General features: G+C 36.5%; 1 protein-coding gene, 1 non-coding gene and 2 pseudogenes across 2 annotated transcripts in view; 3 read left to right on the top strand and 1 right to left on the bottom strand.

The window, feature by feature from the left end:
- Window positions 1-26,219, top strand: part of JMY (junction mediating and regulatory protein, p53 cofactor) — a 181,019-nt gene that overhangs the window by 93,170 nt on the left and 61,630 nt on the right. Inside the window, exon 3 of the mRNA XM_077139340.1 lies at window positions 17,102-17,252. Coding sequence (XP_076995455.1) covers window positions 17,102-17,252 — 151 coding nt within the window. The remainder of the gene's footprint in view (window positions 1-17,101; window positions 17,253-26,219) is intronic.
- LOC143665659 (swi5-dependent recombination DNA repair protein 1 homolog pseudogene) lies at window positions 4,382-10,431 on the top strand (annotated as a pseudogene).
- LOC143665782 (solute carrier family 35 member G2-like) lies at window positions 10,430-11,625 on the top strand (annotated as a pseudogene).
- LOC143665856 (U1 spliceosomal RNA) lies at window positions 11,711-11,874 on the bottom strand. The gene has a single exon (XR_013167251.1). It is a non-coding gene; the product is annotated as a U1 spliceosomal RNA (small nuclear RNA).

Here is a 26,219-nt window from a genome sequence, read left to right as displayed (position 1 = left end):
GGCCGATTGCTGCCCCGCCCGGTGAATCCCGCGCCCCTCGGCGATCTCACCAGAGCGGGTTCTCTCAGCCAGCCAGCCGTTCCCAGATGGGGTACGCTGTCTTTTTTATCTCTGTCGTGGCTTTGGGAGCTGTTCTGTATCGTTTCTACTCCCCTAGTAGCTGTTCTGGAGGAGAAATTAAGATCCGCGCGTCTTACTAAGCCGCCATCTTCTCCGGAAGTCTAAAAAGGGGAATTTAATAATTGCTAATTTACAGTTCTAAGGCTGAGAAAATGTCCCAATTAAAACAAGTCTATAGAAATGTCCAGTCAAAGGCATCTAAGGAAAGATACCTTGGTTCGCGAAGGCCGATGAAGTTCAGGGTTTCTCTCTCAAGTGAGAAGGCACATGACAAACACAGTCAGAGTTTCTCTCTCATCTGGAAAGGCACATGGTGAACACGATCAGGGTTCCTCTCTCTTCTGGAAGGGCACACGGTGAGCACAGCATCATCTGCTAGCTTCTTCTCCTGGCTTCCTGTTTCATGAAGCTCCCCAGGAAGCATGTTCCTTCTTCATCTCCAAAAGTTTCTGGCCAGTAGACTCTGCCTCTCTTGGCTTTGTTCTGCTCCGCTCTACCTGAATCTCTTTCATTCTCCAATATGTTTCCTCTTTTATAGGACCAGAAACTTATCAAAACCCACCCAAATGGGTGGAGACATGTCATCACCTAATCCAGTTTAACAACCACTCTTCATTAAATCACATCTCCAGGTAGATGATCTGATTTCAGTTTCAAACATATAGTATTGAATAGGGATTAGAATACACGGCTCCGTTTACAAAATGGGATTAGGATTAAAACATGGCTTTTCTAGCGGACAAACATCCTTCCAAGCCAGCACAAATTTCTTCATTGAGTGGACTCGATACCCTTGTCCAAAATCAGTTGCTCATATCTGGGCCAGTTTATTTCTGAACTCACCGTTTCATTCCATTTTTCTCTTGTCCTTATGCCAGTACCACACCATTTTGATTTCTGTGACTTTGTAGTAAAGTTTTAAATTAGGAGGTATGAGACTACAATTTTGTTCTTATTTTAGGGGAAAAAAAAAGATGCACTGTTTTACACTCTTGGCCTGCTCTCAATAAATAATTTGATTTCAGTATAAAAATGCATGAATACAAATAAAGCAAAACAAAAAACAAAAAAATGCATGAATAGATACTGCCTGATGTAATGTCATTCTAATAATCTTTCAAAAATCATCCTCAGGTATCTCCTGGGCCTAGAAAATACACATTATGGGTATTGCTACACCAGTTAAATTGGTATTTACATTTGTTTCACCAAAGAATCTGAGTGTCCTCTCCCATATGCACACAATATCCTAACAACAGGCAGGAATAACATTTATCTGTTAAGTTCTACAACACAGTATCCAAGCAAGTAGAATAGTTTATAATAAATAATTCCATGCCAATAAATTTGTATTTATAAACTAGTCTCACTAGCCTAGCTACCAAAACTAATATACAGCTTTTTTCCATGTTAAAAATAGGCACTGTCTTTTTTCTGTCCCTGAGATGAAAAACAGACATGTCATTGTTTTTAGCTTAAGATCTAGCTGACCAATGCTATCTTCAGATAACTGCCACAGAATTTATTTTTTATTTTTATTGATATATATTATATATTCACATACCATGTAGTCATCCAAAGTGTACATTTAGTGGTTTCATAATATCATGTATAGCTGGTATTTATCATCATAGTCGACTTTTGTTTTTTCTTTTTTGTGAATAATAACATATATTCAATATCTTTTCAAAAAAGAAATATATTTCAGAGTTTGGTATGGGTTACATTTCCACAATTTTAGGTTTTTACTTCTACGTGTTCTAGGATACTGGAGACCAAAAGAAATATAATGATTTAGCCCTCATACTCATTTGTTAAACCCTACTTTCTCTGTATAACTGCACTATCACCTTTGATCGTTCTCCCACTCTTTAGGGGTATTTGGGCTATGGCCATTCTCGTGTTTTCATATTGAAAGGGGATAGAACTAATTGATGTTCTAGAGAGGCTGGCCCCTCTGTCTTTCAGCACTTATCTGGTCCAGGGACCCATCCGGAGGTTGTTGATTTCTGAAAAGTTACCCTAGTGCATGGAACCTTTGTAGAATCTTATATAACACCCTGAGTTTACTTTAGGACTGACAGGAATGGTTTTAGTTGTGGTTTGGTAAGCTACGATAGGTAGTAATGTCTAACTGAAGCTTATGTAAGAGTGACCTCCAGAGTAGCCTCTTGACTCTATTTGAACTCTCTTGGCCACTGATACCTTATTTGTTACACTGCTTTTTCTGCTTTTGATCAGGATGGCATTGTTGATCCTAGGTTGCCAAGACCAGGCTCATCCCTGGGAGTCATCTCCCATGCCACCAGGAAGAATTTTATGCCTGGATGCCATATCCCACATAGTGGGGAGGGCATTGATTTTCTTTGCAGAGTTGGGCTTAGAGAGAGGCCACATCTGAGGAACAAAAGAGGTCCTCTGGAAATAACTCTTAGGCATAGGTAGGCTAAGTTTCTCTGCTACATATATAAACTTCACAAGAGCAAGCTTCAAGATCAAGGGTTTGGTCTATTGATTTGGGTGTCCTTAATGTTTGACACAGTGAGTCGAGAGGCTACTCTAGAGGTCACTGGTTTGCCCAGTGGTACAGTTCATCAGTTCAATATTTTTCTCCCATCCCTCAAGGGACTTTGCCAATACTTTTTGATTATCTTCTTAATATATCCTTGGATTTATCCGGGCATTACATTAAGCTATACAGGATTCAAGGCCTTCATTCTTATTCTGGACTCCTTGTGTTTGGATTGTTCAAATGATCTATCCAGGCAGGTTGAGTTAAAGTATGTGCTACAAAAAATTTAGGTTCTACTAATCAGTGTGTGTCTTGGGGAAGGCCTATTTGGATTTATTCTATCTGGGGTTCATTGGGCTTCTTTGATTTGCATATTTATGTCCTTTATAAGGGTTAGGAAATTTTCCCCATTAGATTCTCAACTGATCTTCCTAGCCTCTTCTTTTCTTCTGGGTCACCAGTGATTCTTATATTTGTGTGCTTTGTTTTGCCCATCATTTCCCTGAGATCCAGTGCAGAGTTTTCTGTCTTTTTTTTTTTGTCATTTACTGTTTTGTGTGTTCAAAATCAGTTGTCCTGTTCTCTGGTTCACTTATTCTTTCTTTTACTTCTTCAAATCTACTGTTATGGGTCTCTAGTATATTTTCAATTTGATCTATGGTGTCTTAAATCTCTGTGATACCTGCTATATTTCCATTTATTCGTTCAAATTCTTCTTTATGCCCTTCTGGTGTGTTCTTGATCTCCTTTATGTCATTAGCCATCCCACTGATTTTATGTAGTAGAGTTGTATGAACATCTGTGATTAGTTTGAACGTCTGTGTCTCCTCCGGTGTTTTAATGTGGTCATTAGGCTGGACTGTATCTGTCGGCACCTTCACATGCTTAGTGATCTGCTGTTGCCTTTCAGGTATGTGAATATCTTGATAGGCTTATTTTGCATGTTGGTTTTCTTCATATTTTAAAGCTTTGTATTTGCGAGATGGATGTGAAGCAGGATGTGGGGTGTGGGGCAGGGCACAGCAGTGCAGTGACAGGTTGCAGCTCAGGTATAGGCATGGGTTCAGATGCTACCCTGGTGCCTGAGAGTGTGGGGTGCAGAGTCCAGGGTTGTGGAGGTGTGGTATGGGGGCTTTGGGTGTGGGGTGCGGCATTGGGGACACAAATGTAGGGCATGGTGGGAAGCAAATGGGGGTGGTTGTGCGGATGCACAGGGGCTGGGTGAGTGCATGGAGTGTGGGAGTTGTGAGTATCATGCTGTGGGGTAGGTGGCAGAGAGGTTGGGGCACAGGGAGGGCAGGACGTGGGTGTATCTTTGAGTAGGAAGCAGGGTCCTGGAAGGCCCAGAAGTGGATAGGCAGTGTGTAGGGGTAGGGCACAGGTTGAGGACTTTGTGGGATATGGGTCAGGGGCAAGTGATGTCAGGTAAGTGGGGCGTTTGCATGGGTGTGCATGTGCCAGGGGTGTTGGAGCCAGGGTGCACACATGTGCAGGGTGGAGTCTACCTAGAACAGATATGCATGTGAGCATCTACCATGGGTGGGAGCAGGGAGCTTGTGCTGGGTGGCGGTGTGTGTGTGTGTGTGTGTGTGTGTGCGCGTGTGTGTGTGTCAGTCAGTCGGTTGTTTGCATGTGTGTGGGATGGGGGATGTGCAGGGGTCAAGAGGTTAGTGCATGGATTCAGGATGTTCGGCCAGGAAGATTTGGCTATGCGTGTGCATGGGTCTGGGGGGCAGGGGCGGGGTTGTGCCTGCTTTGGAGGGGGTGAGTGTGACCTGGATAAACAGCTTAGTACTTGCCCAGTGTTGGAATGGGGTTGTAGTGGGGGTGCACGCATGTGCATGAATCTGTATTTTATAGGACAAGCCCCAGGACTGAAAAATGTAAAGCAAAAGGGACACTGAGTGAGGGAGAGCAGTTGAGCAAATCATAGCAGCTAGGGAGGAAGTTCTTTACAAAAACAAAAAGAAAGCATTAGGATTCCTGGAAAAGGAACAGAGGAAAGGAAGCTTTCTCCTGGAGGTGAGACATTTATACATAAAAGGACAATCTTAAAAGTTATACCACATGTCTAAAGCAAGAAGTAGGAGCAAGCCAAACCCAGACTGGTCTAAAGGTTCAGTATGCGCTTGATTAAGCATTGAAGAAGGGCCGTAATACATAGCCGATGTACAATAGAACCCTACACAAGAGGGCAAAACTGACTCAGAGATAGCTTATCAAAATAATCAGATGCCTACACACCATCAAAAAATTGTTTACCATACTTAGAAACAGGAAGATATCCAAAGGAAAAAAGTTAGAACTTAGGAGAACACAGACTTTGGAAGAACTAATAAAAGAAGTTCAAACAAATCTCCTAAATCCAAAGAGACAAAGGAAAATATGTATAGAAATAAATTAAATATGGTTATAGAGCTAAAGAATGTTAAGAAGATGGTATATTGTCAAAAAGAATTATAAAGTTTTAAAAGAAACATAAAATATGGGCAATAAAGCACCGTAGTGGAGATTAAAAATACACTAGAGGCATGCAGCAATATGTTTGAACAAAGAGAGGAAATAATCAGTGTATTAGAAGACAGGAAAATCAAAATCATACAGTCAGAAGAACAGATAGAGAAAAGAATAGAAAAAAAAAACAGCTGTCTAAGAGATGTGTGACAGCATGAAACATACGCATATGCATGGGAGTCCTGAAGGAGAAGAGTAACGGCATAGAAAAGTTATTTGAAGAAGTAATAGCCCCAAATTTCCCACCTCTTATGAAAGACAAATATACATGTCCAAGAAGTGCAACATACTCCGAAAGAATAAATCCTAATAGACCTACTCTGAGACATATGCTAATCAGAATGTCAGATGCCAAACACATACTAGGGATCCTTAGTAAGACTAAGTGCTGATTTCTCATCAGAAACCATGGAAGTGAAGGCAGTTATATACTGAAAGAGAAAAACTGTCAGCCCAAAATTCTTTATCTGGTAAAACTGTCCTTCAGAAATGAGGGAGAAATTTGTGGGACCCAGGCACTGCCTCCACAGGAAGGACCATTGTTTCATTCCCTTGGGACTTAAGGCCATGTTCACAACATCGCTTCTGCTAGAAGACGTAGGTTCCTAGCTGGAGCAAGGAGAGGAACTGTGTAGAGAAGGAATTGGAGTTTTCCAAAACCAGTATTCAGATAGGAAACATGGTCTTCAAAAAAGAATGCTGTCTATCCCACAAATCTGCAGGAAAGACGTATCTACCAGTATGTTATGGGTAAGCTCCATGACATTGGTGTGAAGCATGGTCTTCTAAATAGTAGATACCTAGGAGTGGAATAATTTCATAATTCAGTATGATCACCTAAGTGTAGGTGTATTAGTTAGGGTTCTCTAGAGAAACAGAATCAACAGAGAACACTTGTAAATATAAAGTCTATAAAAGTGTCTCACGTGACCGTGGGAATGCAGAGTCCAAAATCCTGAGGGCAGGCTGTGAAGCCATTGACTCTGATGGAGGATCTGGACGAACTTCCACAGGAGAGGCTTGCCAGCTGAAGCAGGAATAGCACCTTTCTCTTCTGAATCCTCCTTAAAAGGCTTCCCATGATCAGATTAAGCATCACTCATTGCAGAAGACACTCCCCTTTGGCTGATTACAAATGGAATCAGCTTTTTGGATGCAGCTGATGTGATCATGATCTAATTCTATGAAATGTCATCATTGCAACAGACAGGCCAGCACTTGCCCAACCAGACAAACAGGTACCACAACTTGGCCAAGTTGACACATGAACCTGACCATGACAGTAGGGAAATTGGGTTTAAGTGCTAATCTAGAAAAAGTATGTGAGAGTTTGTATTTAGGGAAACATTAACATGAACATAAAAGTATAGCTTGGGTTTTTATAAGAGAATAATTGCATAAACATGGCTTATATATGTAATGTTTGAAACATTATGAGCTAGCTCTGCCATTGTGATGCTACAAAAGAGAAGATAATTTTGCATGTAGGAGAATTTATATGTCTGAGAATGAATGTATATGGACAGATCTCTTATGGTCTCTCATCTTCTTCCCAGAAGCAGAGATCTCATACTCAAAGAAATGATGTTACGTATAGTGCATAGATGGAAGATTTTATTCATAGATCCAGAGTATCTCAACATATATTAACTCAGCTATCTATGTGGAAAAGCCCTCAGTGACCAGTCATCTTTCAATCAACAAAAGCAAATTCAAACTAGAAGTACATCATATAAATGTCATCTAATTGGTAAATCATTTATTCAAAGCTCTGGCCTTACACATTATGATGGAACTCGCATCAAAGAGAAACCATATGAAAGCTGTCTGTGGGAAAGCCTTCAATAGAATTTATAAACTTAGTCTACATGAGAGAATTTACAATACAGAGAAATCCTGTGACTGTCATGTATGTGGGAAAGCCTTCACTGAATATTCAAGCCCTGAAACAACACAGTATGTGGGAAAGCTTTTACTCAGTGGTCTGCCCTGAGACAACGTGGGTGAACTCATACCGGAGAAAAACCTTATCAATGTCATCTGTGTGGGAAAGGCTTCACTCAGTGTTTTTCCTTGAGTTAACATGAGAAAATTCCCATTGGAGAGACATCATATGAATGCCATATATGTGGGAAAGCCCTCAGTAGTATTTATAGCTTTAGTATACGTAAGATAGTTTACAATGGAGAGAAATGCTGTGAATGTCGTCTCTTTGGGAAAGCCTTCACTCATTGTTCTGGCATTAGAAGACATGAGAAAACTCATATTCAAGAGCTACTATGAGAATATCGTCTCTATGGGGGAACCTTATTTTATTTTTATAAACTTAGACAACATGTCAAAACTCAAACTAGATGGAAACTGTGAATGCTGTATATGTCATCCAGCCTACTTCGTCAGTCTAAACCAATTCATAATTGAAAGAATCAGTATGAATGTCACCTGTGTAGCAAAGCCCTTAGTTAGATTGTCTGATGTACCACATGAGAGAACTTCTACTATACATATAATGAAAGTGGAAGAATTTTCATCCACTGATCCACCAGATAGAAAGACAAGTCTTTACCAGAGGATTACATCCTTTGAGGGACTGCCAGATAATTCATGCTGGGGATGTTATTCATGATGAATCATGCAAATATTGTTTTGGCAACACTTATAGAAAAAGTGAAAATTGACACTGTATAAAATTCTTAATTGTGTGTCATGTATGAAGGCATATTTAGTGATCACCCCCATTGCTTAGCATTAACATTCTTATGCTTAGAGAAAAACAATCCTAAGAACAATTTAGAAAAATCTTCAGCTGGATTTCACATCAGAAAGTACCTTATATTGACCCTTTACTATACAGCGCAAAAAAAATAATAGTATTGAAATAAAGTAGGACAACGATGTAGGATTTTGAAGTTACATGGGTTCACTGAATGAATATGAAATGAGATTGACTTAGACCAATGTTTGTATATATGTAAGAAACAGATATTGCTGAAAATCTAGTATATGACCACATTCTTATTTTCTTTTTATGCAGTTCTAAACACAAAGATTTGAATAAAATCTTTTCCCACATACATGTTGATCAAAGTAACTTTGAATGTTAACTCAAATGTTTAGAGCACAAAATTATGATTCTTAACTATTGTCTTAGTATATTTTGCATGTACATAGCATGGATGGGAACAAGCATAAATAAAAACACTTTAATAATAAAAAAAATAGAGAGATGAGTGAGAGTTTAAGACATTCACAGATAAACAAAAACTGAAAGTTTGTCACCAAAAGACCTGTCCAACAAGAATTGCTAGAAGGAATTCTTGAGGTTGAAAGGGAAAAGAGAGAGTGACTTGGAGCAGTATGAAGTGAAGATCTTTAGTAAAGGTTACCAAGTGGGAAAATGCAAAACCCAACAGTACTGTATCCTCAATATTTAACTCTACTCTTTAATTTGTATAATATATACAAATTATATATAATTATATAAGAGAACACAATTGAGTAAGAAATGAATCGTTTTTCCTGATAGCAGGCATGCAAAATATAAGGAGGTGATGTGGGAAAAAAACAACATAAAGAGTGAAAACAGAGAGATATGGGAGCAGAGAACGTGTATGGGAGTTGAATGAAGTTCCCTTTCTGCATCCAGGAGGTAAACCAAGGTTTCATCTTTAAGAAGGAAAGTCCATCACACTCAGCTGTGATCTTACTTAGAATGCATAGGCCCATGAAAATTGTTCTCCCCATGAGTGCAACACTTGGAGTACAATTAAGGAAGACAAGATCGTCCTTTAATTCCTCTTAGAACATGGTAAAACGTCTTAAAACAGGGAATGATGGAAACGATCAGACTTTCTTGGCGACTTAAACATCTTCAACAGAAGGAAACTGTTTGGAATTTCAAGAAAGTTTTAAATTCATACATAGTGAATCTGGAGAAAGTGCAAATTTGAAAAATGCCTTCAAGAATCTCAGTGCATGTGAATCTAAATCATTTGATTTGGGGTCATGCATTGCTCTCCAAAATGATTCTGTGAATGAGAATCATCCCACACAAGAATTATGAAGAAAAGGTGAAATTGATAAACCAGCTTGAGAAGAAGGAAGACCTTCAGAGGTTATTAAAGATGTGTAGATCAAAGAAGGACTTGTCTCAGTTACTACAACTATTTATAAAGTGGAGAAACTGTAGCCGGCTGTTGCTTTATGAGTTGCAATTGGCTTTGTCTGAGGAGAGCAAGAAACTAAGTCTTATTCAGTTGATAGACCACTGTGGGTTAGATGATAAATTGCTGTATTATGATAGAAATAAATTTATGTCTTTGAGAGTCACAACTTAATTAAAAGATAATTTTACATTTTGAAGGGAAAGTTAAACCAGTAGGCATAGAGGAAAGTATTCTGATGGGCACTCTATTTTGTAAATATAAACAAAGTTCATGTTTTTTAAAGAAAGCTCGACATTTAAGGAAATTTTGGAAAAATCGTGCTTAAAAAGATAATGTATTCGGTTCCCAGTTCCTGCTCACGCACAAAAAAAGATAGTGTAGACAGTTCCTTGAAAGCAATAGTTTTGTTCATTGTGTTAAAAAAGTTTTATTTTAAGTGTTAAAAAGTGATCTAATCTGGTGAATTTATAGCTCTAAGGTGGTCTAAAAATGAAATCTAAAATTTCCTCCACTCAGTTCCTCAGCTAAGTGTAGAATTGCCGTAAGATCTGGCAATACCATATCTATTCAGAGGACATGAGGGCAAGGACACAAATGGACATTTGCATACCGGTGTTTATAGCAGCATTATTTACAGTTTCCAAGAGATGGAAACAGCCCAAATGTCCATCAAGACAAGTGGCTAAACAAGCTATGGTATATATATATATATATGATGGAATATTATGCAGCTGTAAGACAGAATAATGTCATGAAGCATGTAACAACATAGATGGACATTATGCTGGATGAGATTAGCCAGAAACAAAAGGACAAATGCTGTATGGTCTCACTGACATGGACTAACATTAATGAGTGAACCAGGAGAATTTCAGTTAAGACCAAGATAGAAATAGGGTAGCTATTGGGTAACTGGAGCTGAAGGAATATAGATTGTGCAACAGGACTGGTTGTAAAAATTCAGAAATAGGTAGCACAGTACTACTGATTATAGCATGATAATATAGATCATTGTGACAATGATATTATATATGGATTTTCAAGAAGGACTAGGATGCAGTCCCAGTATTCCAGACAGGAATTCACAATAACTTGATCCAGAATGATAAAGACTTGATTATCTGAAGAAGCGCATACTTCTCCCTCCAAAAAATATCCAGTTAAAAAACGGGTGAAAATACATCCCAACACAGTGACGCTGAAATATACTTCCCATTGTCCCCAGCCCTGGGGACGATGGATGTGAAGATATCAATGAAGATTATGGAAATTTTATGGCAGAAAATCCAAAGAAAGCCCTGCTGAGTGAAATGAAGAGAAAAGGAAGAACTTTCTTTGGATCCTTGGATACCCAGTCTCCACCAACAGAAGACCCAGCAGCCAATGAGATTGGACAATTCAGAGCTTTGCAGAAAAAAATATTTTCAATCCAGAAAATTGTGGATAGTACTCTTTGGATCTGCTTTGGCTCATGGATGTATAGCTCTTATTCACTAGGCTTGTTTCTGATCATTCTGAAGTTCCATTTCTAGAACTGATTTTTATCCATTCTGTCTTGCAGGTCTTATCTGTGTTAGTTGTATGTTGTTATCAGTAGGCCCCTTTTGGACCACATGGATGCAGATTATGATTCGTCTTTTATGGTATATGCAAAGTCATCTCTATTGCCTTTGCTTATACATCTTTTTCAATAGTTTCTCCCAGCAATAGGACAACTATGTGGAGAACTACAACTACAGTCTTTTGGCTTTTTTACTTGTAGATGAGAAATTGGCTTATGTTGACATGACTACAGTTGTTTGCAGCATATTAGGTGTTTGTCTTGTCATGATTCCTAACATTGTTGATGAAGACTATTCTTTGTTAAATGCCTGGAAAGAAGCCAAGAAGCCTTTGGGTATACTATGATTGTGATGGCTAGACTGACCACTGCTCTTTCCATGATAGTGTATGGATCCATTCCGGAAAAGATCAGCATGTGGACTGCTCTGTTTACTTTTGGTTGGACTGGGGCAGCCTGGGGAATATCTACAATGTTTGTTCTTCAAGAACCTATCTTCAAGAACGGATGGAGAAAACTGGAGTTATCTCATTGCTGTATGTGTCTGTTCTACTGCAGCATTTTTAGGTGTTTATTATGCTTTGGATAAATTCCATCCAGCTTTGGTCAGTATAGTACAACATCTAGAGATTGTGGTAGCTATGGTCTTGCAGCTTCTAGTGTTACACTTATTTCTTAGTGTTTATGACATCTTTGGAGGGGTAATCATTATGATCAATATTTTTGAACTTACTGGATATAAACTTTGTTGAAGGAATTTTTTTTTTTTTTTTTTTTTTTTTACCAAACTATCTCACAAACCTTTGATACATCATTCTCACATTAAACGATCAAAACCAGGGGAGAGTGCAAACGCAGTCCCCCACTACCACAAATTATGCAGTCGAGTTTCCCACATTTGGGGAAATCGCAGGGGTCAACACATTCGGAGTGCAATGAGTAAGCCTCGCCCTGGGAAAACCACCTACGTGATCATGGTATCTCCTCTGCCAGGTAAGTATTGGAGGAATTTTAAAAAAGGCAGGATTATCATGAAATATTAGACTCTCCCATTAAATGAATACCTGATTATCTCATCAGTGTTGAATTATTATAGTACACTGCCATTTTAATGTTCACCTATAAATGTTTTCTGTGTTGTATAACTGACAGAATGCTATGTAATATATGACTAATATATACAGATGCAGAAATATTTATTCTAATATATTCAAATACAAGTATTAAATATGTGAAATATATATTAAAAAAAAGAAATTTTCCACCGCTCTCCTTATATGTAACCTGTGTTTTCACCTATTTACCACATAGTTTCACATAGATGGTCGAGTAGATAACTAAACTCATGTGTCCAAATTTAAAAGAAACAAAACACAGAAATAGAAATAAGATATATCACAAAAGAGCAACAGTACACAAAAGGAGTCCGTAATAAAGGAAGAGAGAGGCAAAAGAAATGGCCAAAAAAACAAAACGAAACAAAAACGCAAAGGACAGATAAAGTGGCTGCATAAGTACTGCCTTTACAGTGATAACACTGAATGATAATAGATTAAACACCCCAATCAAAAGACACAGATTGCCAGAATGGGTAAAAAAACATGATCCAACTACAGGTTATTTATAAGAGACTTGCCTTAAACCCAAAGACAAGAATAGATTGGAAGTGAAAGGGTAGAAAAAGATAATCCATACAAATAACAGCCAAACGAAATGGATGTACTTATACCTGACAAAATAGATTTTTAATTCAGAACCTATTTAAGAGGGCAGTGCAATGGTGGCTCAGTGACAGAATTTTCGCCTGCCATGCTAGAGACGCAGGTTTGATTCCCTGAGCCTGCCTGTGAAAAAAAAAAACACTGTTAGCGACAAGGACACTATACATTAGTAAAAGGATCAATCCACCAAGAAGAAATGACAGTTATAAAATATTTATGCATATAACCTCAGTGCCCCAAATTACATGAGACAAACATGGGCAAAACTGAAATAAGAAATAGACACTTCTATAGTAATAGTTCTCCAACAATATACCACTTTCATCAGTAGGTAGACCATTTAGACACAAGATCATTAAAGAAACAGAGAACTTGAATAATGTGATAAATCATCTAGACCTACACAGAACATTTTACCCCCAAGCAGCAGGATACACATACTCTTTTCAAACACATGAATCATTCTCTAGGATAAACCAAATGTTAGTTCACAAAACAAGTCTCAATAAATTTAGAAAAATTGAAGTTAAAACAAAGCATCTCCTCTGACTACAATGGAATGAAGCTGGAAATCCATAATAGATGCAGAGAACTGTAAAATCCACAAATATATGGAAGTTAAATAACATGCAGAACAATCAAAGGGTCAAAAAAGAAATCATAAAGGAAATCAGTAAGTACATTGAGAGGAATGAAAAAAAGCACATAGCATATCAAAACTTACGGGATACAGTGAAGGCAGTTCTCAGAGGGAGATTTATAGCCATCAATGCTTACATTAAAAAAGAAGAGCTCAAATCAAAGACCTTAACCACAGTTAAGTTTCTGGTTCCTGGAGGAACTAGAAAAAGAACAGCAAACTTAAACCCAAAGCAACAGAAGGAAAGAAATAGAGCAGAAGTAAATGAAATGCAAAAAAAATCAATAGAATTAACAAAACCAAAAATCACTTCTTTGAAAAGATAAATATCGACTAAGATTTAGCTAAACTGACCAAAAAAAAAAAAAAGAGGGCACAAATAATTAAAAGCATTAAATGATTAAGTGAATGGGTGGGACATTACTATGAAGGCCACAGGAATAAAAAGGATCATAAGAGGTTACTATGTACAACTGCATGCCAACAAATTAGACAGTCTAGATGAGATGGACAAATGACTAGAAACATGCAAACAACCTACACCCGGTACTAGTGGAAATACATCTTAATGGACAAATTACAAGTAAGGAGATTGAATCAGTTACCCAAAACCTTCTATTTTGTTTTGTTAAAGCTGCTGAAATACAGCATTCCGGAAATGGTTTGGCTTTTTCAGTGGGGGTTTATTAGATTACAAATATACAGTTCTAAGGTCATGAAAATGCCAAGTTAAGGCATCAAGAAGAGAATGTCTTCTCTGTGGAAAGGCTGATGGCATCAGGGTTCCTTTATCACATGGAAGGGCATATGATGACATCTACTGCTCCTTTTCTCCTTGATTGGTTTCAAAATGGCTCTCTCTCTCCCCACTGGAGCCTTTTTATTTGGATTTTATTTTTTTAGCTTCTCTCAGCTCTCTGAGTTTCGTCTGTTTTTTATTCTCCCATAGAAGACTCCAGAAAGGGGATTAAGACTCAACTTGAATGGGCTGGGCCACATCTCCATGGAGTCAGTCTAACCAAAATGTCCCATCCACTATAGGTCTGCCCCCCCCCCCCCCAGGGATGGATGGCCTTTTATGGGGTACATAATAGAACACCTCACAACAAAGAAAAGCCTAGGACTAGATCACTTCACAGGTGAATTCCACCAAGCATAATTAAAACCAGTCCTGTGCAAACTCTTCCAAAAAGTTGTGCAGGAGGGAACACTATCTAACTCATTCTACAGAGACCAATATCTCAGTCATATCCAAGCTAGATGAAGATGGTACATTAAAGAAAATTGCAGACCAATATCGCTTATGAATATAGGTATCTTTGCCCCCACACTCTTCAATTAGATTGTAAGTTGCTTGGTAGGAAAAATGGGTTTTACTCATTTATATCCCCTGAATCACCTTGTGTAGTGGTCCCTTTATTCAAATTATATAATTAAAACAATTTCTAAATATTAACCATGGGAAAGTCTAAATGGGAGAAGAAAATCTGACATTAATTCAGTAGCATCATTTAAGTTTGACTCTCACAGTGTGAAATTGGAGATAAGAAATCATCTGAAAATTAAGGAATTGCAGTCCTGATGAGTAGGGAATGGTTTATCAAGAATCCAGTCCTCTATTCCTGGCTTGATTTTGTTTGCTTGGCATAGTTTTTGTAGTCCTGGAAAATAGAGCTCATGTAGTTCTGTTTCCCAACTTTCAAGGGAGACATTTAGGTCTGATTGTACCGCCATTTCCCTTCCCTCTCTGCCGCACACCCTTGAAAAAAGTGGTAGCTCATAATTTTGCCTTTTGCTGGGTTTCATATATGAAAACATGAGCTCATTGTTTGACTAGAAATAGGAAGCCTCTGGGAAAATGTGTCTTAGCCTGTCTGGTGGTGTGGCTTGTGAATGTAAGAAGAGATGAAAACATTTTTCTTGTTTATGATTATAAAAGAAGTATATGTTCAATGAAGAAAATTTGGAAAGTAGAGAAGATTTTATAACAGAAACCCATAATGCACCATCAACAGTTAACATTGATAATACTGCGTTTTGGCATATATTGTCTTTTTTGGGTCTGGGTATTCTTTTATGTAATTGAAGTTATATCTATGATTTTGACCTGTTCTCACTTAATAATTTGGCCTATGCATTTCCCTATATTATTATAAACTCTTCTTAGACATTATTATTACATAGTATTTTATAGGTGTATCATACATAACTTCCTCTGCTGTTAGATATCTAGGATACCTTCAGAGCACATGCTATCATAAAGTACTTTCTGTATGCCACCAACATTCTATTTTTCCATGACCACACCAGTTCTGAAGAGTCTCTTGATTATAGTGTTTACTTACTGAGTCTTTCTAAATGACTTTTTGCTGCACCATCCAAAATCAATTTCATGTCTTTTCTTTCTTCCTCTTCTCTGCACCAACTTGTTCTTACCTTGCCTTTTTCTTTTTAGGGGAAATTGGAGACTTTCAAACAGAAGCTCCCTCATCTTTCATCTACCAAATCCAAAGTCTGTCTTTCTTTCTTCCTATGGAGAAAATGTCTGCCCATTTACTAAGAGCAAATCCTTATACCAGTTTTCTGGATCTTCTCCCTTCCCATCTTCTCAGGGACCTTGCTACTTTAATTAGCTCCGTCTTTTTCTTGCATTGCCTGTCTTGGCATTGCCTTCCTTAACACTGCTAATAAATTGTTCCCTGTGTGTTTGACACTATGCTAATTGTTCTTTCTTGATTTTTCTCCTGTCTCTGGAAAACTCTTTTCTTTGCTTAGGAAGCAATATGCTGTTGCTTCAAGACTAAAATTTAATGTTACCTTCCTCAGGTTTAAGGGCACTAAATTTCCAGGTAATTAAAATTTGGTTTTAGTTTTAGACTTTTAATTTCTATTTATTGCATTGTTTAGAAAATGTGGTCTTTATTATTTCTTTTGAAATTCATTACACATTTTTTTGTAGATTAATGACACTTGGTCCGTGTTTTTGCCATGGGTGAGTTAACATTTTTCTCTGAGATGGTTTTTTCATCATTGTACTATAATGTTATTTTCTCATTTCATTTTTAACAGTCTTTTCTGTATAGATGGTGAAGCAGGGTTGCATACAAAGAGTTCTCACTAGATTGTACTTTTCTGTCCTATTGAAAGTACCTGCGTAGTGCTTCAGAGTATACTTTGGTGTTAATACTGCCGCTTCTGTGGGCTTTCTTCCAGCGTTTGCCTGGCACATCCGTGTCTGTCATTTGAATTTTAACTTTCCTTTATCCTTTTGTATTAGCTGTGACTCCAGTAAACAATACATAGTTTTTTATGTTGTTAATTTTATCCAGTCTTTCAGAATGCACACGAGCTGATTTACTTTTGATCTTAAAATGTGAGTTTTCAATTATTTCACATCTTTAATGTCAGTTATTAAATAAGTATTTTTTGGCATAAATAATTCTTAACCTTGAACACATAGTTATCATAGAAGAGGAAACAAAGTTTTCATTTTTTCGGTACCCCCCAAAAATTAGTCTCAACATTTTGGTATATATCCTTTGTATATATAGGGAGGTAGGTGGATGGAGAGGAAAAAAAGGAAAAAGGGGAGGGAGTAGTGAGAGAGAAAACTATTTTATCACTTGATTTTTTTCACATAGTATATTTTAAACAGGTTCCTCTGTCAAATATCCTCAACATCATTGTTAATTCACTTGTTTTGTAATTAATAGCTTGGCAGTCAAAGATCAACTATAGTGTAGGAAAGAGCAAATATTCTTTGTTTTAACACCAACGCAATGACTGGCACATAAACATTCAGTAAATGTTTGAGGTATGAATGAAAGAAAGAAATGAACTTTTAAATTTTTCTTTTATTCTTGAAAGATTTCCATGGAGAATGATTATTTGGGTCCCCGAAGAATTGAGAGTCTCCAAAAAGAAGATACTGATTGGCAGCGGAAAGCTCACATGGCTGTGCTATCCATTCAAGATCTTACCGTCAAATATTTTGAAATAACAGCTAAAGCTCAAAAGGGTAAGTTTACCAGTAAAATTATCCTTTTTAGGTATTTTTGAAAATGAGGAATTAAATATTTTATGTTCAGAAAAGTACATAAAGAACACTCATAACCTAGCAGTTAGAAAAAACCACTAGTAAGAAATTAAGGATTATCCTTGTCAGTTCTTTTTGGCATACGTGCATTCATATAGCTCAATTTTAAAAAATAATAATGAGTATGTTATACAAATCTGTGACCTGTTTTTGTTCAGTGAAACTCAACATTTCCAGTGTTGCTGAGAACTCTAGTGCAGGTTTCAAACTTAAAAAAAATAAAAAGGTAACAACACACTTTATTCAAACGAAATCTTTATGGAATTCCAACATTTTGGAACATGTAGAGGGGTGCTGCTTTGGTTAAGGGTGGCCCTACCCTCTTGACTTACCCATTCTTGCTTCCATTCCTCCAATTCCTAGCCCCAGGTATCCAAAGAAATACTTCCATTGCTCCTTGATATGTAGTTTAAAATCACTACTATTTATTATGTTATCTTTCTGACTGTTGGCCTATCTGTCTGGCATTAATTTCGTTCAGCATTCAGGCTAGTCTTTAGAAATCCATATTTCCTTAAAATTGTCAGTTGAAGCAATTTATCACTTCAGAATGCTAGTCTTATATGAGAGTGCTTTTGTTGATTCCTCATCATTTGGTATCATCATTAAAAAAATAAAACAGGCATTCAGTAAATGCAGACTAGTTTCATGTTTTTTAATTTTGCATTTCTTTATTATCAAGTATTGATCTTTTTTGTTTCTATGTAATAATTGGTATTTGCATATCATTTTTTTCCCGGTTAATATCTTTTGCCTGTTTTTATTTTGGCTGTTTGTATCTTTCTGTTGATTCGTTAGAGTTCCATTTTATATTCATATATTTACATTATAGTTATATATTAATTCATTGTCATTTGTTGCAAATATCTATTCCTAGATTATTTCCTTTAATTTTATTATGCAAATTATTTCTCAAAAACTATCAATTTTTCTTTTAAACCTTTTTATTTGGAAATAATTTCAAACTTTTACACTTGTAAAAAATAAAATAAATTCATATGGAGACCACCACCATATATTCCCCCGGATGCCCATGCTCACCAGTTTTAACATTTTGCCAACATTGCTGTTGTTTGTTTGTTTATTTATTTCTTTCTTTCTGGCTGTCTGTCTTTCTGTCTGGCTATCTCTCTATCATCTTCTGAAAATTTAAGAGAAGGTTATACATTTATACTCATTGAACACAGTACTTGCATGTACATTACATAATCACCTTAAATGTGGTTATCAAGTTTAATGTAGCATTGATATAGAGCTTGTATTCTCTATTTCATCTTTTTCTTATGTCCCCAAAATGTCCTTTTGAGCCATTTCTCTTTCATTCTTAGATCCAATTCAGTATCACATATTACATGTAATTATTGTCATTACCTCTTTTGTTTTTCCCTCTTGTTTTTTTAAATTGTGGAAACATAAATATAGATCTTCCCATCCCAATGCTTCCCAAGCTTACCATTCAGTGGGATTAATCACATCACAGTGTTGCAGTACCCCCCACCCCATATCCATTACTGTTACTTACCATTCAGTGGGATTAATCACATCACAGTGTTGCAGTGCCCCCCACCCCATATCCATTACTGTTACTTACCATTCAGTGGGATTAATCACATCACAGTGTTGCAGTGCCCCCCACCCCATATCCATTACTGTTACTTACCATTCAGTGGGATTAATCACATCACAGTGTTGCAGTGCCCCCCACCTCATCATCCATTACTGTTACTTACCATTCAATGGGATTAATCACATCACAGTGTTGCAGTGCCCCCCACCCCATATCCATTACTGTTACTTACCATTCAGTGGGATTAATCACATCACAGTGTTGCAGTACCCCCCACCCCATATCCATTACTGTTACTTACCATTCAGTGGGATTAATCACATCACAGTGTTGCAGTACCCCCCACCTCATCATCCATTACTGTTACTTTGCTTTCCCTTAAACATAAATGCTGTACTCATTTTGCAATAACTCCTCATTGCCCCTGCTCTCCTTCTGTGGTATCCTGTACTCTACTTTCTGTCTCTTTCACAGTTTATATATGCTGTGATATTTTCTTTGTGGTTATCATGGATCTTAAATTTAACACCTTAAAAGTCTCATTTATTGTGATGCCAACTTAACAACTTTAGTAGCATTCATAAACTATGTTCCCATACCTTTGCGTCCCCCCACCTTTATGTGGTTCTTGTCACATGTTACATATTTATACATTATGACTCCAAAACCACTGATTTATCATTACAGTTTGTCCATTTGCCTTTTATATGTGATCTTAGCCAACAGGCTGAAAAGCAGTGCATTTGCCTTCTAAATCCTGTAGGAAGTAAAAATTGGAGTTACAAACTAAAAATAGTACTGATATTAATAATGAGCCATTTCATTACCTTCATCTGGAGGTCTTTATTTCTTCATGTGACTTCAGTTGATTGTTTAGCATCCTTTCCTTTCAACCTGCAGAACTCCCTTTAGCATTTCTTGTAAGTCCTGTTCATTGGTGATGGAGTCCCTCAGCTTTTGTTTTCTGGGAATGTCTTAATTTCTTCCTCATGTTTGAAAGACAGTTTTGTCAGATACAGAATTCTTGGTTGGTAATTTTTTGTTTTCATCGCTTTAAATATGTCTCCCACTGCCTTCTTGCCTCCATTTCCAGCGAGAAATCGACATTTAATCTTATGGAAGCTCTCTTAAACATGAAATGTTGCTTATTTTTTGCAGCTTTCAGAATTCTGTGGCATTCAGCAGTTTGATTATTACACATGTTGTGGATTTATTTGGGTTCATCCTGTTTGGAATTTGTTGAGCATTGTGGATGTATGTATTTATGTCTTTTGTTAAATTTGGAAAGTTTTTAGCCATTAATTGCCTATTTACTCTTCCCCTTTCTCTCTCTCTTCTTCTGGGGCTCCCGTAATGCTTATTATTGGTGCACTTGATAGTGTCTCACATATTCCTCAAACTCTTGTTGTATTTTCTTCATTTTTTTTTCTTTCTGCTCCTCTGACTAGATGATTTCAATTGTGTATCATGCTTACTAATTATTTCTTCTTCCAGCCTAATCTGCTGTTGAACCCCTCTAGGGAATTTTAAATTTCTGTTACTTGGTCTTCAGCTCTGTTTGGTTCCTTTTCATATTTACCATCTCTCTTGATATTCTCTTTGTGTTCATCTACTGTTTCCTGATTTCTTTTAGTTGTTTGTCCATATTTTCCTTTAGTTCTTTGAGCATATTTAGTACCATTTTTTTAAAAAAGCCTTTTTCTGGAATGTCCCAGGTCTGATCCTCCTGATTGATGATTTCTAATGCTTTAGTCTTCTCCTTTGCCTGGATCATTGCTTCCTATTTCATTATATGTTTTTTTTAAAAAACATGTGCAGGCACTGGGAATCAAACCAGGTCTCTGGCATGGCAGGTGAGAATTCTGCCACTGAGCCACCGTCGCATCCCCCTCATTATGTGTTTTGTAATCTTTTGTTGAAAGCTGGACATTTTGATTTTTAGTGTGTTATTGCTGGAATTTAGATTCTAAAGTATCTCTTCCTTAAGCTTATATCCAAGTAGTATTATGACCATTTTCCTTGAATGCCAGGAGCTAACAAAAAAAAAGAAACTAAAAAAGAAAACACCTTTATAGCATTTCCAAATTGACCTGTGCAAGTTCTCTCCTTCAGAGCTTATCCATGCAATGGGTTGTTTGAGAAAAGCTCCAGGCCAAAGCGCAAGAGCCTGCCTGATCCTTTTTGCTCCTGCATTTTGTCTGAGGCATGTGTTTGTGACCCTAGAAATTTCCCCATTTACAGGGTTACAAATGTCCCTTCTTCCCTAGCAAACAGTTTCCTCGCTGTCAGGTACTACATGGTATGTCCCCAGGCAGCACAACTTCACTGCTCTCTCAAAGCGTTTGTTAGGATGCTTTGTGAGCTCCTTGTACATTATAGGGCAAGTTCTGGGACAGTGAGTCCCTCAGGACACCACCAGACAGATTGGGCCAGACATACGTGCTCCCAGTGTGTGCACAGGGTTACTCTGCTCCCTCCAAAATGGGACCAGAGATCTGCACTGGGAGTGCAGGCCAATTCCCTGCTGGGCCACTGAAGTGGGGCAGGGAGTGGGGGGGTGGAGGGTCAGCCAGGGCCCCTTGAGATCCTGGAAATCCTACTGCTTTTCAGTGACTTTTTTTTTTTATTCTTCACTTACTCTGTTACTGCATCCTTGAACTGTTTTCTTGAGTTTTAGAAAGATCTTTCTGCTAGCTCTTGCTGGTTGTTCAAAGCTTATGTAGGGTGAAGGAACCCTGAATCTCACTCAGCCATCTTGAATCAGGTTCAGTCAGGGTCCACCCTGACTGAAAACATCATTTTTAAGAATGATTTCTTCCTTTCAAATCTTTAGATTCTTTAATTTGTTGTATTTTCTGAAGTAAGTTTCTAGATTTTTCCAAATAGTTACAAGTTATTTTTAAAAATTTACCCACTAAAAATCTTTTATATACTTGTATTTCTTTCTGGGCTTTGTTTTCGTTTCCGTTGATATATCATCTGTGTTCTTTTAATGTAATTATTTCTTTATAGTGAATTTTATTACCCAGTTTATCAACTCCCCCCGTCATCATTTTTCAAAATTCTCTTGGGTATTAATTATTCTTCCCTGAGAGTATTGTAATCCTTTAAAATTTTTTATTGTTATTTCTCTTCAAATTGCGGCAGTTTTTAGAATTTGACCAGAGAATTGCAACATTAATAGGGAGAAATAATGCCTTGTTTATTTCTACATTAGTGTGATATTTGAAAAATTTGTGTATTGGTATAACTTCTCATTTAGTCAAAACTTGTTTTTTGTATTTTTTTTTCAGGAAAATTTTGTTTTTTTTTAAACTTAGGGCTCTACACATTTCTTTTTCAGTTCATTTTTGCACATTTTATGCTTTATTTTTGTTATTATGAGAAGAGTAAAATGAATCCTTTGAAAACTTTTGTTCTTTATTTATTTTTTAATCCTGAAGCCTTTGTTCTTATTTTGGTGCTGAACATGGTATGTAGAGTATGTTAAGATGCTTATATAAATGTTTTACATCTACAGAAAGTGGAATTTGTTAGCTATGATAAAACTTTGTAAATATGCAATTTTTATTTTTCAAAGAGTAAAGGAAATGTGATTTGCATCTTAGGTTTTATAATAGTTTTAGATAGGTAGAATTATGGTTAATATTTAGTGTTTAGATATAAGTGCTTTCCTTTATTCTTTTCAGATATGTTCTACTCACTGATGCCTTTTTGTTTTAATGTGGGTGTGGGTGATTTTATATTATAAGTGCTTTTAAAAATGTCTAACCATGATGCTTATTGCTATTTTTTAAACTCATTTTAGAGTTTTTGCCATTAAGGTTGATGTGCCACATCTTTTCTTTCCTGAAATGTAGATATTTGTCTAAGCAGGTAGCAGTATTAGCAGAGAAAGTTTTAACTGGATCATATCGCTTGCTTCCTCACCCTCATTTTTATTAGAAAGATAGTATGCCACATTAAGGAGTTTTGAAAAATCACATATAGTCTATTTCTCTTTCAACACTCTTCATCTGTATTCTATCATATACATTTATTTATATTTCAAATGATTTTCATTTAGAAATACATTAAGATAGAATATTACCTTAAAATGTATAAACATTAAAAGTTAAGAAGGGAATTCTACAAAAAAAAACCAATATGCATATTTCAATGACTTCTGATATCAACTACAATACAACTGTGACTCTTAACTACCTGGAGTTAGATTCCACAGGTTAAGGCACAGTACCAAGACTTCCCTTACTTCAGATACCTGTCATAAATTTTGGGGGTCCTGGGCTACCAGCATTTCTGACGAGGTAGCTGAATGCGAATTCAGTGATACCTTTCATCCCTTCAGGTTCAGTAATAATCTAGAATGAGTTATGGAACACAAGAAAATGCTATTCTTACAATTACAGTTTCATTATAGTGGAAAGGACACAAGTGAATAGAGATGTAGGGCAAGGTCTAAGAGGGTCCCCAAATGTGAAATACACATCTCCTCTCCCCATAGAGTAATAATCCTTCACCCTCCTTATACATCTGTATCAATTGAGAAGCTTTCTGTGTCCAGAGTTTTAATTGGGGTTCCATCATGTAGTCATGATTTATTAAATACCAAGATGGTTCAATTCAATCTCCAGTCTCCCTCCTTTCTTTGAAAGTTGAGCTGATACGATATGGTTGGAAGTCCCACATGGTTGGTCATTCTGGTGTGGGCAGCCCTCACCATAAGACTACCCTAAGGTTTTTGGGTATGGCTGGTCCCATCCTGAGTCGTTTTGTTGGTATGAACTATCAAGAATGGTCAGGGGTCCACCATTAATAACAAAAAGATACTCCTTATCAGTGCAAATTCCGAAGAATAAGAGGATAACTCTGGGAGATGTAATAAACAACCAAGTTCTTTATTATACAACACATATAAATTCAATAATTTCTTGAAAAATACAAACTACACAGCTCACCCAAGATGAAAAATACTTAACCTGAATAGACCTATAACTATTAAAGAAATTGGATTTGTGGTTAAAAATCTGAGAAAGAATTTTCTAGTCTTATGTAGTTTCACTGGCAAATTTTACCAAACATTTGAAGAAGAAATAACACCAACTCCACACAATCCCTTTTGGAAAATAGCCCCTTTCAGAAAACAGAAGAGGAAGAAACACTTTATTTCCCGTTTATATTATGAGGTCAACATTACCCTGATACCCTAATTATAAAGTACAAAAAAATATATAAAAAAGAGGAAACTAAAGACTGACATCCCACATAACATAGTTGCAAAAATCCTCAAGAAAGTAATAGCAAATTGAATCCAGCAATATTTTTTTTTTTTTAAATCACCAATTTGAGGGTGCAAGGTTAGTTCAGTGGTAGAATTCTTGCCTGCCATGCAGGAGACCTGGTTCGATTCCCGATCTGTGCACTTCCCCAAAAATATACAAACAAGCAAAACAAACAAAAATTCAACAAATGGTTCTACAAAAATGGGATATTAACATGAAAAAATAATGAAATGTGACCGAATGTGACCACACCATAACAGCATACAAAACAGACAAACAAAAAACCCCACATCACCAATTGGTGTTTGTCCTGGTTCAGTATGTGAAAATCAGTCAATGTAATCTACCATATTAAAGGTCTAAAGCAGTAGTTATCAGCTGAGGGCAATTTTGCCACCCAGAAGACATCTGCTAACATCTTGAGACATTTTTGGTTGTTACAACTACAGGAGGTACTACTGGCATCTGTTTGATAGAGGCCAGAGATTCTGCTAAACATCCTATGTTGCACAGTGCAGCCACACACAACAAAGAATTATCTGACCCAAAATGTCAGTAGTGCTGAGGTTGAGAAACTTTGGTCTAAAATAGAATAAATTACATGACTATGTCAATAGATGTAGGAAAAGCATTTGACAAAACCCAACATACAGGCATAATGATAGAAGGAAACTTCCTTAACCTAACAAGAGACATCTACATAAACCTCACAGCTAGCAATATATTTAATGGTGAAAGCCTGAATGTTTTACCTCTAGGATAGGGAATAACGCAGGAATATCCACTCTCACCAATCTTATTCAATATGACTACAGTAAATTTCAGCCAATGCAATAAGGCAAGAAAAAGAAATAAAAGGCAAAGTTTGGAAAGAAGTAATAAATCTGTTCCTCTTCACAGCTGATAACATTGTTTATGTAGAAAATCACTAGGGAATCTGTTAACAACAGCAGAAACTCCTGGAACTAATAATTGACTGTAACAAGATCACAGGATACAAGATCAATACACAAAATTCTGTAATATTTACATACACAAACATTGATCATTTGGAAATAGAAATTAAAAAAAAATAAAACAACTAACCATTTGTAATTGTGCCCCACAAAACTAAATAAATAGGTATAAATCTAACAAAACGTGTACAGGACTTGTATTCTGACAATTTCAAAAGTGATGAAAGAAATCAAAGGCCTAGTGGTAAATTAGTAGACATATCATATTCATGGATTAGAAGACTCAACATAGCAAAGATGTCATTTCTACCCAAAATGATCTGTAGATTTCACACAGTACGTATCAGAACCCCAACAGATATAAACAGGCTGATTCTCATAGTTATATGTAAGGGCAAAGAATCTAAAATTGCTAAAATCATTTTGAAAAAAAGAAAAGAGCATTGGAGAAATCATGCTAATCATGATTTTAAGAATTATTATAGAGCTACAGTAATGTGTTGGGGATAGGCACATAGCCCAATGGAAGAAAATGGAGAGTGCAAACATAGACTAACATGAATATGGCTATTTAATCTACAATAAAATAATTCAATGGAAGAGGGATAATTATTTTTAACAAATGGTGTTGAAATAGTTAGCCATCCATATGCAGAAAAATGAACCTCTACCTAGATGTCACACTTTATATAAAGATGAACTAAAAAATGGATCATAGATCTAAATGTAAAAAGTAAAAATACAAAACCTCCCCCCGCAAAAAAAACTTAAGAAAATCTTTGTGATCTGGTGTTAGAATTTTTAGCAATGACACCAAGACACAAACTGTAAAAGAAAAAAGTGATGAAGATAGCAAACTATAAAAGAAAAAATGAATTTCATCATAATTAAAAACTGTTACGATAATAAAAAAATAAGGGAGTGTTTGAGAGAAAACATTTGCAAATCACATAGTTGGCAAAGGATTTATATTTAGAATATATGAAGAACTCTCAAAACACAACATAAGAAAACAAATAATCCAAGTAAAAATGGAAAAAGGACTTGAATTCATATCACACCAGAGGATATATGAGTAAACCCA

Source organism: Tamandua tetradactyla, chromosome 21, assembly GCF_023851605.1.
Source record: "Tamandua tetradactyla isolate mTamTet1 chromosome 21, mTamTet1.pri, whole genome shotgun sequence".
NCBI lineage: Eukaryota > Metazoa > Chordata > Mammalia > Pilosa > Myrmecophagidae > Tamandua > Tamandua tetradactyla.
Note: the sequence above shows the minus strand (reverse complement) of the source record. Positions and strands in the feature narration are given on the sequence as shown.